The 20,468-nt window shown below is 35.8% G+C and overlaps 1 protein-coding gene across 1 annotated transcript in view; it reads right to left on the bottom strand.

The window, feature by feature from the left end:
• Positions 1–2,253: 2,253 nt before the first annotated feature.
• The window catches only part of BTF3L4 (basic transcription factor 3-like 4), a 35,672-nt gene continuing 17,457 nt past the window's right edge, over positions 2,254–20,468 (bottom strand). The window contains exons 3-6 of the mRNA XM_006839766.1: positions 17,536–17,649; positions 4,124–4,325; positions 3,039–3,098; positions 2,254–2,526 (exon numbers count right to left, since the gene is read on the bottom strand). Coding sequence (XP_006839829.1) covers positions 2,480–2,526; positions 3,039–3,098; positions 4,124–4,325; positions 17,536–17,649 — 423 coding nt within the window. The 3' untranslated portion in view covers positions 2,254–2,479. The remainder of the gene's footprint in view (positions 2,527–3,038; positions 3,099–4,123; positions 4,326–17,535; positions 17,650–20,468) is intronic.

Raw genomic sequence — 20,468 nt, 5'->3', positions numbered from 1 at the left:
TGTGTGTGTATATACATATATATGTATATGTATAATTCATATTTATGCCAAGAACACTACAAATTCCACTTTAACCCATACTTACTCTTACCCTATGCTTGTCTACTGTGAGAGTAGGAACATTTCTTTGGGTTGGGTCAGGACCTCAATATGCTTAGTATGGGAAAAGGGTAAGTTAGGAAAATATGAAACAAAAAGGAATATTGGCACATTGTTTATATGACATACTAGCTATTAAGAGTTGTCAACAGTACAAAAGGTAATACTGGCCAGAACATACATGGGAGAATAGCTAAAATGAGATTCAAAGGGAAAATAATCATATGCACAAAAATGTTTTATGGATATGGATAAAAACAAACATCTTAAAAGATGATAAAATTGCCTCTTTGAGGATTTTGAGAAATGAGATTCACATAACTGTAAAAGTAGAACTAGGTTTAAAACATCTCATTTGACTTAAATGAACTCAAATAGCTAGATGACCTTCTCAATGTCACATAATTAAAGACAAAATCTGAATGAGAATTCAATCTTCTGATTCTGTGGCGAGTCTCTTTTTCATTCCTACACTATCTCCCTCTTGTATGTCCTTGACCATGTAATTGTCCTCTCTTATTCTCTCTGCTGCACAACATGCTGGTTAGGAATCATCAGGAGAAAAGCATTCTGAGCTGTATTGAGCATGCAGAGTTACTGACTTGACAATGGATTAGGCATTATTTCAAATAGTGACTGTACTAAAAATCATTGTGGGGTGGGAAGTAGTGAGGAAATACAAAAGGAGGAAATTTCATAGACAACAATGAGAGAAGCATAAGAGGAAATACTATCCTCTTCTGTACTGTAATTTTATTTTGTAGTTAAGTCCATATATTATATAAAACATAACAGGAAAAATGAACAAATTTATAAATTGAGGTGTCTGGATGAAAAAAAACACAAGAGCTGTGCCTTCTTTGTTTAAAGATTTCATGATATGGTGCTAGTCTTGCACTTTTTAATATCAAAGAAAGAATCTAGCTTAAAACAAAAGTTGATATGCTGCAAAGTTAAGCCATAGTTAGTTTAATTATGGGCCAGAAAACAAGATTTTTTTAAAGTCTTATTCTTAACTATTGGATATAACAAATGCTGATAGAGCAAAATGCAAGCTTGTATCATCAGACAGCAAGAGGGAAACTTGAATGAATGAATCCAACTTACCTCCAAGTCCTCTGAAAGGAGGTGAAAAAAATAAATACTGTGTTTACCCCGTGTTCCCCCTAAAGCATTACACTAAGCATGCAAGAGGGATGCAGTGAGCAGCTATAATAGTAAGATCCAACCCAGAGGTAGTCCCAAGACTAAGAGTAGGACAGTGGTTGAAACTATCCTCCTGATGCCAATACCACTTTATAGAATGTCTGTCTCATTCTAAAGTGTGAGTCTATGGCCTATTTTTTTCTGATTCAAAAGGACATTAACAATTTCAACCTTGCTGAAAAAGAGGCGTGTTTATACTTGCTATTAAGAACAGTGAAGTTATAGGGTAAGGCTGATATAAAACTAGTTAGCAAGCACATGCTAACTACTCCAGTTCGAAATCTACCAAACTGTAAAATGAAGGGGAAATAAAAAGTTGAGTATGGAGCTGTTGTTTCTCAGGATGAGGAAGCAAAATCTTACAGAGTGAGGGATTAGGTACTCACTTAGCTCTCTATGGAGATCATTCTTTTCAGGCTAAGTGGAAGATGGAAAGAGCATTACTAAAGGCTGACCTTATTGTCATTGCGAAACCAAACAGAGAGAGAAAAAGGGAATTAGAAAGAAAGGAAAAAAGCTGCTAAAAGAAATTCTTCTGGGTCTGGTTAGGTAAATGAATCTTAGGTAACTGCACCAAAGATACAATACCCATTACTTCAGCATGAAGCTGATGGTAAAATATCTTACTACATTTTAAACGCAGAGAAAAGTATCAAAAATTTGGTAGTTAACTGAGCAAATTAAAACCAAACCTCCAATGGTAAAATCTCTTGATTCAAAATCCAGGATATTTGCTTTTTAGTAATTTTGTGTATTGGAAAAAGAATAAAAAGTAACAAATGTAAAGATTTGTTTTATTTCTACTGGGGAGAAGGGAAGGATAAATAGGACTGTTTCCAATTTGCTCTCCACTGAACACCCACACCCACACGCATACATACACACACCAAAAACTCCCCAACCAAAAACAATAAAACCAAGAATCAAAAACCAAAAACACCCTCAAATGCAACGATACTTCGCATTTTGACCAAAAGATTAGATCCCGGGAGGAAGTGCAAAATGCAAAATCAAATGACCAAAAACTGCTGAATAAACAGCATTATTGATATACAAAATATTTATATTACTGAACTAGTGACAGGTGATGTTCTCCGTGTCTGTAAAACTTTGGAACCACATAGCTGACTTGTTAAATCTAGTCCATGCCAGCTTCCAAAAACCAGAAAAGATTTTAGTTCGCTTCATTCTTTGATGCCTCATCAAAATTTTCTACGAGATCTAGAAGAGAAAAAAAAAAGCGACTGTGTCAAAGAATACAAAAGAAAAGAAAAAGAGGTAACAATAACCTCAATAAAAGCAAAATTGTTGCTACTAGAATTAGTCTAAAAAGCATACAGAAGAGGCAGAAATGAACTAGTGGGATTTCACTAAAAATAATTTATCTGCTTAAGACAGTACTCCCAAGGAAACATCAATTAGTCTTTTATTTGTCTATGCAGACTACTAAAATGAACAGCAATCTTATGTCTATCACAGAAAGGTTATAATAATGACTATGCAAATTTATAATCATAGCAATTTCAATATAATAAATGCAGGCAGCAGAGCTGTGTGACAAGTTTTGATTCTAAGTTCTAAATGAGAGGGCTTTCATTCTTTATTAGTTCTTATTTGCATCAATGTGAATCAATTTAAATTCATGGGAGCATTCATCAAAAGTAAAATGCATCTATGCAATGACTGAAATGTAATAAATAGTATGTTAACAATTTAAAAACTAAGTCACTTACCTGGAACATCGTCATCCTCCTCATCAATGTCTTCTGGTTTTGGTGTTTTGCTATCCAACACTACAAACAGTTTATTTTAATATTAATCATCGAGAACAAAGATTTTTACAGAACACTTTTAGCACTGCTTATCCTTTTATTCCTGTCAAAACTTTTTTTTTTCTCCAAATTTCACATAGTTGCTCAGCAAAAGTTAAACATTTTTGCTAAAATAAACCTGAAGTCAATAAAACTTTAACTTAGTCACATATACACTAAGTACAGCTGGCAACTTTAATGTGCAGCAAAGCTAAATAATTTATATGCAAAAAGATGAGTTTAAACAAAAAGTCATTATAGTTGATTTATACTGGCCAATTTCTCCAAGTTAAAAATTAGTATTAAAGATTTCCTACTTCTTGTAATATAAGAAAGTGTTTAGATATAGGCACTGAAATACTGTCTAAGCATTTTGATTTTCAGAGGTCACAAGACACATATGAAACCAGAATTGTTTTGTAAATTCAGAACTTAAGTTGCCCCATCTGAAGTATAATCAACAAGTTTAAAGGTATAGTTTTTAGTAATATTATTTTCTAATGGTTACTAATCAAAGTGAAAATCAAATTAATTTTTTATAAAACATGGCTTGTATGTCCTGGTACTTTCCTTTTTATTTCTTTAACTCATTTTATGAGGGGGTTTCAAACAGACTGAAAAAATTCCATTGTTCATGAATTTTGAAGCCCTCCAAATACCTAAATACCTAAATGTATCCAAATATTTTATATGCAGCACTGCATAATTTTAAAGAAATAAACTAAAAATTTTGTCAAGCATACAAATGAACTTTATAAAACATAAAATCTAAATACAGGCAAATCTTTTCACTTTAAAATGGGACATCTTTTAAAGTACTGTTGTTGTTAGTGTTAAACTATCATCAAGTTGGTTCTGACTCAGTGACCCTGTGTAGGGTTTCCACGGAGCGGCTGATGGGTTTGAATTGCTGATCTTGTGGTTAGCAGTCCAGAGCTTATGCTACAGTGCCATGTATTAGGTTCTTTAATTAAGGTAGGAAAGAAGTAGTAAATTGAAATACCTACCTTGCCTTGGGAACTGTTCAGCTAACTTCCTTAGACTTGTTAAGCTGTCAGCACCAAGCTGACTTAATATTCCAGGAAGCATTTCTGTGATTGGTTTGGCTTCAGCATGGCCAGTAATTGCAAAAGTGTTCGCAGAGAGAGAAGCTTGGACCTTGGGATTGTTGAAATGAATAACTGTTCCGTCATCTTTAATCATATTCACCTGTAAAATCACAGAACAAAAATATAGTTCACATATTTGGTACAATGAAAGCAGTATCTTAAAAAAAAAATACGGTATTTTTATTTGGTAGTCGTGTAATTCCAAGATAATAATTATCAGTAAAAAGTGGTCATGGATAGCAAAAAAAAAAGTAGATAGCACAAATAGTCACTGTATTATAGAATCTACATTTAAATTCAAAGACTTTTACTGTGAGAAGGAAATTCATGCCCACAGATTTTTTAAAAAATGGAATTATTAACCAAGTGGCTTCTTAATGAAATTATCCATTGCTGTTGTTGTTAAGTGCTGGCGAGTCAGTTCTGACCCACAGCGACCATGTATAGGGTTTTCAAGGAGCAGCTGGTAAGCTTGAACCACTGATCTTGCAGTTCAAACCAATTTTGTAGCTCAGCATGTTAACCCACAGCACCACACCAAGACTCCAATTATCTTATCCAATTTATACTAGCAAAGAAATCTGGTGCAGTTATCATTTGGTGGTATGGCAGTATACTGGGAAATAGTGTAGGATTAAAATAACCACTGAAAAACCCATAAAGAACACTCAGAAATGTAATCATTCAGATGTTTGTTTCATTTCTTTGGATACTTACTAAATTTACAAAAATTCCAATTGTTTTCATCATTTTATCCTCTGTAGAGGATTTTGTCAGTTCCTCAACAGCCCTCTATAACCTTTGTAAATGTCAAAGCAACTGTCCCCACCACTTACCTAGCCACCTAGTAATCGGGAAATATTTTAAATAATTCACACATTCTTTCCATGGATTTTATGTCACCCATTGTTGGGGACTTACTGAAATGGAAAGGCTGAATACGTGCTATTTAAATTGGTGTTTTTCTCTTTCATTTGTACACACACTCTCTCTCTGTTTTTTGATAGAGCTGAATTTGCATAAACTAAGTGTGTAAGTAAAGTGATTCCAACTGTGTAAGATTAAGGTTGATCCATTGAGTAAGTTACCTTGGTGGTAACATGCTTATTATATAAAAAGGATAGGAGAGTTAACTCTTGGCTACTTTAGAAGCATTTCATGATCCATCCAAAAACTGCCCTTGCCACAATCAAGCAGAGATGCTGAGTGTTCTCCATGGTCAGTGGAAGTGAGCTTTTCTTCCTCAAAGGTGATCATCACCACTGACAGACAGCACCAGAAAGGAAGGGGAAGAAAGGGGCTTCTAAATTTCAGGCAAGACCTGGAACACAGAGAAAATAAAGGCAAATTCCCTGGGAAATGATAACTAAATCCCACAAATAACTTGCAAAATTTCCTCACAAAAAACACAATTTCAATTCTATTATCTTTCCCCTCTCACTATTATATTTAAAGTTCTATTAATATGATACACAGAAAACATTCAAGAAATATTTATATCACTGCATTATAAGAGAATTTATATTAACTTTAGAAAAATAAAAATTACAAAATTCTGAAGATGATAGTTCAGATAGAAAAGTTTAACATTCAAGTGACTGAAATTCTGGGAAGAGAGGACTTGAGAAAGGTGACTTAGATATAAAGTGGGATATTATTCTGAACTTATCTTAGAATCACAATTTTAGTATGGGAAAAGACTGAAGATTTTATAACTACATTTTCTAAATCAAGAGCAAATCATAAGATTTAATAAAGAGTCAAATACTGGAATCTAAGATGGTCTTTGATTTACAGGTATACAGTACAAGACATTTAAAATCAATACAGTTCAAAAAAAATTCAAGTCATATATTTGTTGAACTTACAGGTCTTTTCGTTTAAGTCTTTTTATGTTATAAAAATAAATACTGAAGACATGAATTCTTGTGTAAGTAACATATCCAATGACAAATAGCTGGTTATGTAAAATGCCAGGACTTGGAATCTAAGTTTTTCAAATGTACATTAGGTTCCTTCTATGTAATTTTATTCCTAAAACATTTATTTGCCTATCAAAATTCAATTCTATGGTCACATAAAAACTTGACTATCAAAATTTTAATTCTATGGTCACACAAAAACTTGACAGATTATTATTTTCTCAGACCACAGGTCAAATGGAGAATGCAAAGTAGTAACAGGATAGACACATGGATGGTATACATCTCATTGGCTTAAAAAAAAAAAAGATTCAGCTAACATGAGGACAAAAACAATAAACACATCAACAAATTTTCCTTCTGTTCAAGCTTCTCTTCTAAAGGCTAAATGTTCATTAAGTCATGCTTGACATCTTACAGATCTTTCTAGCTTGAAACATTGTTTTAGTGTGAAAGCAAGGTTTCTAATTCAGACGTTTATTAATGGTGGTTATAAATGGAATAGCATAAGAGATAGATCTTAATGAACAGAAAGATCCAGAAAGTGGTAAAAAGGTTAGTTAATTTTGGAATAGAGAGAATAGACGTTAAAAAACAAAAAAAACTCAAAACATTTAATTTTTATCTAACTTTGTTTTCTCCCTACTGAGAAAATGTTAACAATATATAAGACTTTTGAGCAAAAGTTATTACAAATACCAGTTACACATTTCCTCAATCCTTTCAGGCAAAAGATGGGATGAGGATCTTGTTATAATCATAAAGCAATCAGTATGCATTTCAAATGGAGATTTGACTTCTTTCAAGTGATATTACTACTATCTGATCTAAATCAATAATCTGTTCTCTTTTTAAGAACAAAGCACAGACAACTGAACACAAGTTATTAGTTACTGCAGCACTCAGGTCCCTTTTTCAACTAATCAAAGTAATCAAAAAAGGTAGCTGAAGGCAAAGGATGCTACCTGAAATATGGAGAAAGAGGCATTTTGAGACTCTAATCTAAAACACTGAATGCTTTTGCTCTTATATTTTGCCCTAACAATACTGAAAAGTATCTTTTAGTCACCAGAAAACATTTTGTTTTCTGCCTAGTTCATTTACATATGTTGTTCTCAGTGTTTAGAAGAGTATCTTTCTCCTACCTCTTGCAAATTTCCATTTATTAAAGACTCTGGTCAGATGTGTCTTTCTCTGAAAACTTAAGGTGGTTTTGCACACTGTGCTTATATAGAACTGTCTTGTAAAATAACTATGTTTGTAAATCTTTGAACATATTAGGAGATGAACTCCTTGAGATCAGAGACTATGCCTTACTAGATATAGTACTCTCAATGTCCAGCATAAAGCGGTTACTCAAATATGCGGAATAAATGGATACTTCCTATACAATTTATTCTAAAATCATATCAGGCCTCATCTAAAGATTTAGAAACAGCCTAGCTTTTCCCATAGTTCTGATTTTTTGAGACCAGCCCAACTTACATTACAGAACCCAGGGCCATTTTAGGTCACTCCTTGCAGTTGCTGGGTAGAGAGTCATTATGCTGCTATGAAATAAACAACCCCTGCCTTTTCTGGCCTCTGAGTAAGGCACATATATAAGTCACCACAGTCATCTTTTCAGTGAACATAATGTTAGCTTTATTCTTACACAGCAGTAAGTTTTAATGGCTAGGGGAGACTCATCAAGTTATAACTGATTCTATAGCTCTTGCTTATAACTGCCCACTCAGTTTAAAAGGAGCGGTAAAGCTAAATTTGTCTGCTCTGTTATCTTTTGTATCTGACATTCCACACTAGGCCAGCTACCTGCAGTTCTGAGTACAACAGCTGTATTAACATCAAACTTTACTGCCACTCGTTTTCTGTATCTAATGGCACTTAAATGTTTATCAGAAAATTCATGTTTTATTGCCTTCTTCCTATGTTTTAATGGTGTGAAAGAACAGATCTGTAGAAATATGGTACATTAATGTCTGGGGCTGTGTAAGGCTGAGGGATGTCGATTTTGAGGACTGTGGGCTTTATACACACTCCCATGAATCAGTGTCTTCACATTCAATCCTTGTAGCTCAGCCCTTGTTTATTTTTAAAGCAAAAGAAATCTATTTATGATTATAATTGATTATACCAAATCAATAAATTCAAATGATTACATAAAATACCAGAGAAGCTTGTCTTAATCAAAACAATTCTCCACTTTTCTGTTTCTGAAGAGAATATAAACTCAGCTTTTGGAGGAAAAAAAGAATCACTAATAAAGGCCTAAAAATTAAACTTGAGGAGGGGATTGTAACCATGGCAATGAGACGATATAAGATAGTAAAACTAATGTTCTCCCATGTAAACTATCACATAATTCACAATAAAACATTTAAGAAAAAAACAAAAAAAATTAAACTTGAACTTTACTTGGTAAGGCCCATTAATGAGTTTTTGAAACCTGCCAATGATCTCTCTACTCCTCACCCCAAATTACACAAAACATTAATATATTTTTATTTTACAGTGGTTGTTGTTAAGCGCCATTGAGTTAGTTCCAACTCAGTGACCCTATATAGGGTTTCCTAGGAGTGACTGGTGAGTTTGAATGGTATTGGTATCTTTTTTCAAGTTTTTATGGACTTTACTTAAACTGGAAAATCCTAAAAAGATAATAAGAGTCCTCAGAGTTTAGCACTTTATAATAAGTTTAAGACATTCCACAGTAAAATTAACAAAATTGTAACCAACATGTTATTTTCTACTCTAAGATACACATAGTAAATACATTCTCATTGTTCCTTGATTCCCTATTAAAGAATTCACTTACTTGCTAAAATTTATTTGTAATTCCTATTCAGTAGTTGATGAAAAAAAAAATTGAGTTCCCATGAACATGTCTCCAGCTATGACGAAACAAACTAATACTCTGCCTTCTAGTTTCAACTCTCATAATGTAAACAAAAGTGTCCTTTACATTTTTGTGCTTTTTGTTGATTTTCCTGTTTAAAATGGGCTGTAAGTATAGTGCTGTCAAGTGTTCCAAAGCACAAGGCTATGATATAAGCCATGTGGAGAAAATACATTTGTTAGGTAAGCTTTATTCAAGCATAAGTTATAATTGCTGTTGGGTGTGAGTTCAATGTTAATGAACAATGTATGTTAAATAAGATGTCTTTAAGAAAAAACACATAAAATAAGCTAATGTAATAATTGGCTGATGAAAATGTGATCCTCTGAGGCACCAAATTTTGAATATTCCCTTGGAGTAATGGGATCAGAATTCACTAATTCACGTTCACAGCAACTTTAGAATTGTTGTTAAGTATGGCTGAGTCAGTTCAAACTGACCTTGCAGTCCAGTGCTTATCCTACAGCACTACACCAGGATTCCTTATAGGATACAACTATTGTGAATAATGACAACTGATTGTATATTTATATATCTCAGTGATTTTGAGAACTGGTTGTTTACATGAATACATTCAATGCAGTAGCTTCTTTTATTTTCCTTCAAGAAACTGTTTCACACCAAAAGTGTCCTATCATTTTCCTTAAAAAATCTATTTGATTTTTTAAAAAACTCTACTCTAAATATGGATTCCTGGTATTGCATTGTAGAATAAGCATCGGATTGTTAACCACAAGGTTGGCAGTGCAAACCCACCAGCCATTCCTCAGAAACCCTATACAAGGTCACTATATGAGTCAGAATCAACTAAACATCACTTAACATTTAAAATATAACACAAAATGCTATGTTTGAGCATACCAGGTTATATATAGTATATGCCCCTTAATAAAATTTTAAATCTGTAAAGGGCTATATAATAAATCATATATCTTTGTTCTCAAAATATCAGTATCAGAAAGAGGGAAATCAAGAAAAAAAACAAAACCTAAAACTATCTTAGATTCAATTACTCTGGAATTTTAGTTACTACCTTCCATTGTTAATAATGTTTATATATATGCTTTTTCTACAGCTAATCTATAAAGGTAGAAAACAGTAATTACTTATTCTTATATAGCTATACACACACACACACACACACACACACACACACATATACAGAGATGTTGTTGTTGTGAAGTGCCTTCAAGCTGGTTCAGACCCATAGTGACCCTGTATAGGGTTTCCAATGTGCAGCTGGTGAGCTTGAACTGCTGACCTTGCAGTTCAAACAGATTTACAGTCTGGCGCATTAACCCACAGGGATAACATGTATATATTCACATATATCTATATACATAGACCATCACTTGTCTGTCAGTTTGTTGAACTATGGTGGCTTGTGTGTTGCTGGGATTCTGGATGCTATGCCACTGGTATTTTAAATACCAGAAGGGTCACCCATGATGGGCAGGTTTCAAATGAGATTCTAGACAGACTAGCAAGGAGAGATGGGACTCCTTCCAATTATTTAGTCAATGAAAACCTTATGAATAGTAGTGGAACAATGTCAGCATCAGAAAACTGAATGTTGAAACTTGATGAAGAGCACCAGAATATTGTCAAATATAGTGCCAGAAGATGAGCCCCTCAGGTTGGAAGGCACTCAAAATATGACTGGGGAAGAACTGCCTTCTCAAAGTAGAGTTGACCATGATGATGTGAATGGAGTAAAGCTTTTGAGACCTTCATTTGCTGATGGGCCACAACTCAAAATGAGGAGAAACAGCAATAAACATCCATTAATAATTGGAACATGAAATGTACAAAGTATGAATCTAGAAAAATTGGAAGTTGCCAAAAAAATGAAATGGAACTAATAAACATCAATATCCTAGGCATGAGTGAGCTGAAATGGATTGGTATTGATCATTCTGACTCTGACAATCACAATGTTTACTATGCTGGGAATGACAAATTGAAGAGGAATAGCATTGCATTCATCATCAAAACAAGTATTTCAAGATCTATCTTGAAATACAACACCGTCTGTGACATGATAATATTCATAGGCCTACAAGGAAGGCAACATTGCAAAGTATGAGTATTCCTGAACACTTAATTGTGCTCATGAAGAATCTATACATGGATCAAGAGGCAGTTGTAAGAACAGAACATGGGAACACTGAATGGTTTAAAATTAAGAAAGGTGTGTGATGACACAACCTTGCTTGCTGAAAGTGAAGAGGACTTAAAATATTTACTGATGAAGATCAAAGACCACAGTCTTCAGTATGGATTGCATCTCAATGTAAAGAAAACAAAAATCTTCACCACTGGACCAATAAACAACATTCTTATCAATGGAGAAAAGATTGAAGTTGTCAAGGACTTCATTCTTCTTGGATCAACCATCAACACTCATGGAAGCAGCAGTCAAGAAATCAAACGACATATTGCATTAGGCAAATCTGCTGCACAAGACCTTTTTAAACTGTTGAAAGGCCAAGAGGTCAATTTGAGGACTAACGTGAGCCTGACCCAAGCCATGGTATTTTCAATAACCTTACATGCATGTGAAAGCTGGACAATGAATAAGAAAGACCGTTGAAGAATTGATGTTTTTGAGTTATGGTGTTGGAGGAGAATATTGTTAAGTGCCATGGGTTGTCAAAAGAACAATCAGATCTGTGTTGGAAGAAGTGCAGCCAGAGTGCTCCTTGGAGGCCAGGATGGCCAAATTTTATCATACTTCAGACACATTGTCAGGAGGAGGGACCAGTCGCTGGAGAAGGATATCATGTTTGGTAAGGTGGAGGGTCAGAGAAAAAGATGTAGACCCCCAGTGAGATGGATTGGCCAAGTGGCAGCAACAATGAGCTCAAGAGTGGAAACAGTTGCGAGGATGGCCCGGGACTTGGCAGTGTTTCGTTCTGATGTGTATAGGATCGCTATGAGTCGGTACTGACTTGATGGCACCTAACAACAACACAAGGAAGACTGGTTAATACAACTATCACTCAAATTTATGCACCAAACACTAAAGCCAGTGAGATAAAACTGAAGAATTTCACCAATTTCTTTGGCCTGAAACTGATCAAACATGCAATCCAAATGCATTGATCATTACTGGTGATTGTAATGCCAAGGTTCGAAACAAAGAGGAAGGATCAGTTGTTGAAAATCTGGCCTTGGTGATAGAAATGATGCTGGAGATTGCATGATAAGAATTTTGCCAGACCAATGACTTGTTCATTGTAAAGAGCTTTATAAACAACATAAAAGACAACTATACACATGGAACTCACCATATGAAATCCACAGATATCAAATTAATTACATCTGTGGAAAGAGGTGGTGGAAAAGCTTAATGTAATCAGTCAAAACAAGACCAGGGGCAGACTATGGAACAAATCATCAGTTACTCATATGCAAGTTTAGGTATATGAGCAAATTAAAACAAGCCCATGAGAGCCAAAATATAACCTTTAACATATTCCATCTGAATTTAGAGATCATCTCAACAACAGATTTGATGAATTAGACACTAATGACTGAAGACCAGAAAAGTGGGATGACATCAAGAACATCATACAAGAAGAATCATAGCAGGTCATTAAGAAGACAAGAAAGAAGAAAAAGACCAAAACAGTTGGCAGAAGAGCCACTGAAATTTGCTCTCCAACTCAGAAATGCTAGAGCAAATAGAGAAATGAGGAGGAAGAGGTAAAAGAACTCAAAAGAAAATTTCAAAGGACAGCTTGAGACGACAAAGTCAAATATAATGAAATGTGCAAAGAGTTGGAGTTAAAAAATCAATAGGAAAGAACGTGTTCAGCATTTCTCAAGCTGAGGGAACTGAAAAAAGATTGAGGTCTCAACTTGCAATGCTGAAGGATCCTATGAGCAAAATACTGAATGATGCAGAAAGTATCAAAAGAAGACAGAAGAAATAAGTTACTGTACCAAAAAGAAATGGTCAATGTTCAACCTTTACATGAGATAGCATACGATGAAGAGCCCATGATCCTGAAGGAAGAAGTCTAGGGTGCACTGAAGGCAATAACAAAGAACAAGGCTTTGGGAATTGATAGAATACAAGTTGAAATCTTTCAACAAACTGATACAGTCCTGGAGACACTCATCTATGTTAATAAAGTTTGAAGACAGCTACCTGACCAACAAATTGGAAGAGATCCATATTTATGCCTCTCAATATGTATGACTCAACTGAATGTGGAAGTCATTAGACAATACTATTAATATCACATGCAAGTAAAATTTTGCTGAAGATAATTTAAAAACGTGGCAACACTACACTGACAGGGAATTGCCAGAGGTTCAAGCTGGATTTAGATGAGAACACAGAACAAGGGATATCATTGCTGACGTCAGATGGATCTTGGTTGAAAGTAGAGAATACCAGAAAGATGTTTATCCATGCTTTGTTGACTACACAAAGGATTTCGATTGTGTGGATCATGACAAACTATGGACAACATTGCCAAAATCTGAGTATTCTGGAGCACTTACTTGTGCTCACGAGGAACTTGTACATAGACCAGGAAGCAGCTGTTCGAATAAAATACGGAAACACTGAATGGTTTAAAATTAGGAGAGGTGTGAGCCAGGGTTGCATTCCTTCACCATACTTATTCTATCTTTATGCTAATAATCCGGGAAGCTAGATTATATTAAGAAAACCGTGACATCAGGATTGGAGGAAGACTCATTAACAACCTGAGATATGCAGATGATACAACTTTGCTTGCTGAAAGTGAAGAGAACTTAAAATACTTACTAAGGGAGCTTTCTGTATGGGTTGTACCTCCATGTAAGTAAAACCAAAATCCTTACCACTGGATCAAGAAATAACATTAAGATAAATAGAGAAAGGATTGAAATTATCAAAGACTTCATTTTGCTTGGATCCACTATCAACACTCATGGAAGCAGCAGTCAAGAAATTAAACGATGTAGCTAGCACATTAGACAAGTTTGCTGCACAAGACCTTTTTAAACTGTTTAAGAGCAAAGATGTCAGTTTAAAGACTAAAGTGTGCCTGACCCAAGCCAAGGATTATAAGTACTCTCGTATGCATGTGAAAGTTAGACAGCGAATAAGGAAAAGTAAGACAGTGGAGGAATTGATGCATTTGAGTTACGGTGTTGGAGAAGATTATTAAAGTACCAAGGACTGCTAAACGAACAAACAAATTTACATCAGAAGTATAGACAGAATGCTTCTTAGGAACTAGGATGGCCAGATTTCGTCTCTCATGTGATCAGGAGGGACAAATTGCTGGAGAAAAACATCGTGCTTGGTCAAGTGGAAGGTCAGCAAAACAGAGAAAGAACCCCAACGAGATGGACTGGCACAGTGGCAGCAGCAAAGGGTTCAAGAATATCAACAAATTTAAGTACGGTACAGGACCAAGCAGTGGTTGTATATGTTCTGTTGTATAAGTTCTGTTGTACATGGGGTCACTATGAGTCAGAACCAACCCGACAGCATCTAACAACAGCTGTTCAGTAAGTGTTGACTATCACGAAGTAGAGGAGACCTGCTGGTGCACTGCTTAAAGCTCTCAGTTGTGAACCAAAAGGTCTGTAGTTGGAACTCACTACCTGCTCTGTGGGACAAAACTGTGGCAGTCTGCTTCTGTGAAGATCGACAGTCGGGAAAGCCTTGAGGCATTCTGAGCTGCAACAGGTTTTGGTATCATCAAGCACTATACTATGACAATTTCAACTACAATACTATGGCCTCAGCACAACATTTTAACAAGTTCTACTGCACCCCGAGGAGACAAAAGACGGTTCCTTATTTCAATGTAAAACATGTATAAAATTAGGGCAAACCCTCACTAAATGTTATATTAATAGTAAGATCATAAAGGCCTCTTAATCTGAACCAAAACAAAGATTAAAAACGAAAATATGCCCTTGGAAATATTACATTAATAGCTCATAATACTAGTAGTGATTACATAAATAAAAGTTAAATCTATATTGTAAGAAAAGTATAGTTTCCTTCTCTCTAAAGCAGTGTTTGTCCAAATCACTGAGTTGATTCCAAATCATGGTGACATCGTGTGTGTCAGAGAACTGTAATCCGATAGGGTTTTGTAGTACCTTGAATTTACTTAATATGGCTTTTCTTTCCAAAGTCTTCTTAATCCCCAAGTGAATGGGTAGGACCATGCAAACAGAGAGTACAGGACTCTAAGGCTGGGATTGGTTAGTTTGGCTATTCAGTTAGGTTTAAAAGGAGCCATCTCAGAAGCAGGAACAGACAATCCCAGGTCCATCAAGAAAGAATATGGGTGGAATGAGATCCCTACCTAGAAAAGTGGTAACAGCAGAGGAGGTGGTAGAGGTAGCTACTTGGAGCAGCTGTAGGTCTCTAGGCCCATGGACTGAGTAAAGCTGTGTGCCAATGGGCAGGAGGCTAGCTTGCAGAATGTGCCCTTTATACATTTACAGACTGATTAAAGGAGTCTGTTAATACTTAGCCTGAGCAGTACGGAGACTGCAGGGCTCTCTTTCCCCCTATGAAGCTAGTGTAGGCAGACATGGCCCCAACACAGTTTTTTTGCAGATTTTTAATGGATAATTTTTTTTTTAAAGTAGAGACTGCCAGGCCTTTCTTCTGAGGTGTATAAGAGTGTATTTGAGCCTCCAAATATTTTGGTTAGCAGCCAAGTATGTTAACCACTGCACCACATAAGCACTCCAATGATTCTCTACCAGGGGTGATTTTCCTTTCCAGGGATCTCTGACAATGTCTGGAGAAATGTATTGAAATGACTGGGGATGCTACTGGGATCTAGTGTATAGAGATGAAGATACATTCTACAATACAAAAGGACAGTTCCCACAACAAAGAAGTATTCAGTTTAAAATGTCAATAGTGCTGACATTGACAGAGGGGGGAATAGGAGAGTAGAGAGGTGGGCAGACTGCCTAAATATAAATGGGTTAGATTGAACATTTTCAGAGTTTATATCTGACAATTAGATCAACTGGTTCCTTTTTGACAAGTTTTGGATTTTTAAAAAAAGAGGCTTGAAAGAATTTAACGATGCTTGTGTTTTAAAAAAATCTATCCCAGATTAATCTCTCTGGAAATTATTTTGTTGTTGTTAAGTGCCGTCAAGTCGATTCTGACCCATAGCAATCCTGTCTAGGGTTTCTAAGGAGCAGTTGGTGAGCTTGAACCACTGACCTTGTAGTTCAAATGACTTTGCTGTCTGACGCATTAGCCCACAGTGCCATACCAGTACTCCGAAAATTATTTTAGGTCAATGATAATATACAAAAACTTCCAATAGTTCTGAGACCAAAAAAAGTAAATAAAATGCTTAAATTTCAAGACCTGCAAATGAAGTCCTAATCTTTATCAGAGTAAGAATTCATTGCCATTTCAAGCTGAAAAACAAGTGCATGTAGCTATAATTTCAATTATTTTATTAGTACAGGTAACCTGAATTATGAGCTTTTGACTTATAAGCAATACTTAGCTGTAAAGTGATCCCTGTAAAGCCCAATATATTAAAATTTTGAGGTACTACAATGATTTGTAATAACAAATACTACTTTGTGACAGGTGCATCAAAACATTATTATTATTACCATATCATTATGTTAATGACACATTCCTGTATCTGGAAATGTTTCTTTAAATTTCTTTGGTACTCTGTTATTTATTAGTGATCCCCACCTTCACATTATTTCAAATTCCTGTTTGCAGCACATGTGAATTAATCATCTATTAAAAACTGAGGTGGTTCCATAGAGTAAATGAAATAATTAAATCTCACTTATGACAGTGAAAATGTAAGCACTGGTATCTATCAGAAATGAACATGGAAATACCAGATAGAGGTGAATCTAAATAACAGATCACAAATAATTTATTATAATTTTTGAGCATCTTTTGAAACTGTTATCAGTCTTTATTCTTATATTTGAACACAAGTGATATCATCAAAATATAATAAATGGCTGACTTTTTTAAAGAAAAAAATTGAACCAATAATTTTTTAAAGGGGTATAATAAGAAAATTAAACAATGTAAAGTTATGCTAGAGGCCCCTTAGCTATGGTAATTATTACAGAGGATTTTTATAATAGAAAGGTGCTCTTTAGGGGGAAAAAAGACAACTTTATTTGAAAAAAAATCTCAGGGCGTAGTTCTCTATTATTAGAAAAAATACTCACAAATAATTTTGCATCAAAATTCAAGAGCAATTCCAAAATTTTGTTCTATATGCACATACACATAAATGTGAAAAGGACAATGAAAGTCCTTAACTGTCTATTAAAATCTTCTTGACAATCTTTTGATTTTATACAAAAAGCAAATTAAGCAGCTACAGTCCTCCAAAAACATCTGATTAACATTATCAAAGATTCTTCTAACCTGATGTTTTAACTTGAAGACTAGACAATTATTAGTGAATGTGCTATTTGCCTACATAATTTAACAACTTACAAAGTGATCATACCTCTTCAATACCAGCTATATTATTCACAGCCAGTTTTTTAAGAGAACTCTGAAGCTTTTTGTCATCAGCTGTAGCTGTCCTATGTACCACCTTCTTCTTTCTGCGAGCTGTACCCTGAAAAATAACAAAAATGTTAGCATGTCCAGCATCTGGCAACTGCAATCACATTGTCTTCCTATCTATTATGTGAAATCCACATAAAAAATTGCTGGCTAAATAGTTACTGTAATATTGCATGAGTTGTGATTGTTGGCTTAGCTCAGATTTCTGAAGGTCAATTCTAGCCAGTTCTTATCCAATATCCAACCTTTATCACTTCAACACCACTTTTTGTTTCAAAATATTGTTTGCTTAAAAAAAAAAAAGTAAAAGACTCTTAAGACAATTTATTGCTGTTAAGAGCTGTCGAGTCTGTTCTGACTCATAATGACCCTGTACAGGGCTTCCAAGGAGAGACTATTGGGTTTGAACTGCTGACCCTGGGGTTAACAGTCCAGTGCTTATCCTACAGATGCACACTAGGACTCCCAAGACAATTTAGTGCCTCTTAAAACCAGTTTTGAACATTTTAAAGAAAGCGTTCCCAAAACAAACAAGCAAAAAAAAAAACACCAAAAAACCCTAACCTAAACCCACAGTGGCCCTATAGGACAGAGTTGTTCTGTTAAAGGCTGACTAGTCGGTTCTAACTCACAGTAACGCTGTGTAGGGTTTCCAAAGAGCAGGTTCTAACTCACAGTAACCCTGTATAGGGTTTCCAAGGAGCAGCTGGTGGGTGTGAACTGCTGACCTTCTGGTTCACAGTACTGCACTACAGTTTCCAAGGATGTAAATCTTTTTGGAAGTAAAATGCCACATCTTTTTCCCATGGAGCAGCTGGTAGGTTCGAACTGCTGACCTTCTGGTTAGCAGTCAAGCACTTTATTTACTGTGCTACTAGGGCTTCAGTACTCAGTACTGTATTTTCTAATAGTACCTATCAATCCCTGTCAATAAAATAAAAAGTGATTTGGAATCTTTGGGTGGGGGAGTAATGACATAATTAAGAATCAAATGCTGACTATGTGAGAATATTCTAGAGTTTGAAAATCCAGCAACAAAAAACAGCAAGTTCTTCAAGTAGCATACATTATACTGGGAGGGAAAAGTCAATAATAAATATTTAAATGGGATAATTTTGAAAGTGATAAAGGCTATATAAAAACAAAACAAAACAGAGTACAGTGATGTGACTGGGTGGGGGCAAAGTGCTACTTCATTATAATGTCCCTGGAAGGCCTCTCTGAAGGGATGACATTATGAGCTGAGACTCATGAAAAGACTTAGGGAATAGTGATCCAAGCAGAAGGAACAGAGCGAGAATGCAAGAAAGTATGGTTAGAACAGAACGAACAACAAAATAGGAAGAAAATGAAATCACAGACAGTCAGGGTCTGATGACATAAAATTCCTTGGACAGGAGTTGGATTTTATTCTAGTTGCAATAGGAAGCCACTAGAAAATTTAAAGTATGTTGTTACGTGCCACTGAATCGGTTCTGACTCATAGAGACCTTGTATAGGGTTTCAAGGAATGGCTGGTGGGTTTTGACTGCTGACCTTGTAGCTAGCAGTCCAGTGGTGATCCTACAGAGACACACTAAGACACCAATAAACTTTTAAGCATGGAGTGACTTTATATAAGCTATGGTTTTAAAGGACTCCTGGTAGCAGAGGTCTCTGGGACCATCAAGGGAGAAGATCAGAGAGTGGGACCCTACCCAGAGAAGCAGTGATGCCAGAGATGGAGGCAGAGACAATGACGTGGAGAGATGGAACAGCTGGGGACTTTAGACCCAGAGAGGTAGAGGGGCTGTGTGCTGACGACCAGGGGTCAGGCTTGTAGGGTATACCCTTTGGTTGGTTGATGATGCATGGAGGGTATTTAAAAAAAAACAAAACAAAAAAAATGTGTGGGAGAAGATAGAATCCCCACTGAACAGTTTTCATCTTGTTTAGATGGGTCTGGTAAAAAGAGATGGGGAGGGAGAACAAACAAGATGGCGGATCGGGTAGAAGTGCAGTAAAGGAGCTCCGCCATTAACAACACAGAATACCCGACCAAGCAGGCTCTGGGGATGGTTCCAGAACTTTGAACCACATATAAAGGAATATTTAGAAGGTTGGAAGGCTTACAACAGCTGGGGGAATTTGTGGCAGAAGCAAGAAATCCATTGCTTTCTAATTTGAGACGCTCAGCTGCTCGAGGAGCTGCCATCTTGGGTGAGACCAAGCAGAGGAAGGATCAGAGCAGCCACAGAATCCTGGCAGAAGCACAGAGATAAAGGTGTGGACATTCTTCTCTTTTGGTATCTGCGCAACTCCATTCTGGTGAATATTGGGGTGCTTGAGCTAGTGAGCACCCCAGCACCACCCTCGGAGGGTTCTATTATACACGTGCACAGATCTCCTCGAAATTTAAAGAGACAGTTTTCAATTAAAACCAATGGCCACAGCCGACCTGAAATGTTTCTAACTAGAAAAAAGGCCTGAACAGGGATTGTATAGTGGGACAAGCAGACAAAAAAGGAAATAGGCCAAAAATTAAATCCTAAGTTACGTCAGAACGACCAGCAGTGGCATCTTGAAATTTCACAAGAAGAAGAGTGAAAAGGGATGCATATTTCCTGATCACATCTACCTGGAGGCAATCAGAAAGCATAAAAAATATTAAAATACATACCCATCTGGGTATTAAGGCCACAGATAACCCCTGAATATGCCCAAAAAACAGAAGCAGATGACCATATCTGCACATGTCCAGAAACCAGATAAAGTGACTGAGGCAAATGAGCTGGAAGGAGACCTATACTCCATACTGGAAGATAGACAAGCTTTGGATATGTCGGAGAAGGAATTCAGAAAAATGATTATAAAATGTATCCAAAAACTATA

The sequence above is a fragment of the Chrysochloris asiatica genome, unplaced genomic scaffold (assembly GCF_000296735.1).
Source record: "Chrysochloris asiatica unplaced genomic scaffold, ChrAsi1.0 scaffold00026, whole genome shotgun sequence".
Lineage (NCBI taxonomy): Eukaryota > Metazoa > Chordata > Mammalia > Afrosoricida > Chrysochloridae > Chrysochloris > Chrysochloris asiatica.
This window is presented reverse-complemented; position numbering and strand designations above follow the sequence as displayed.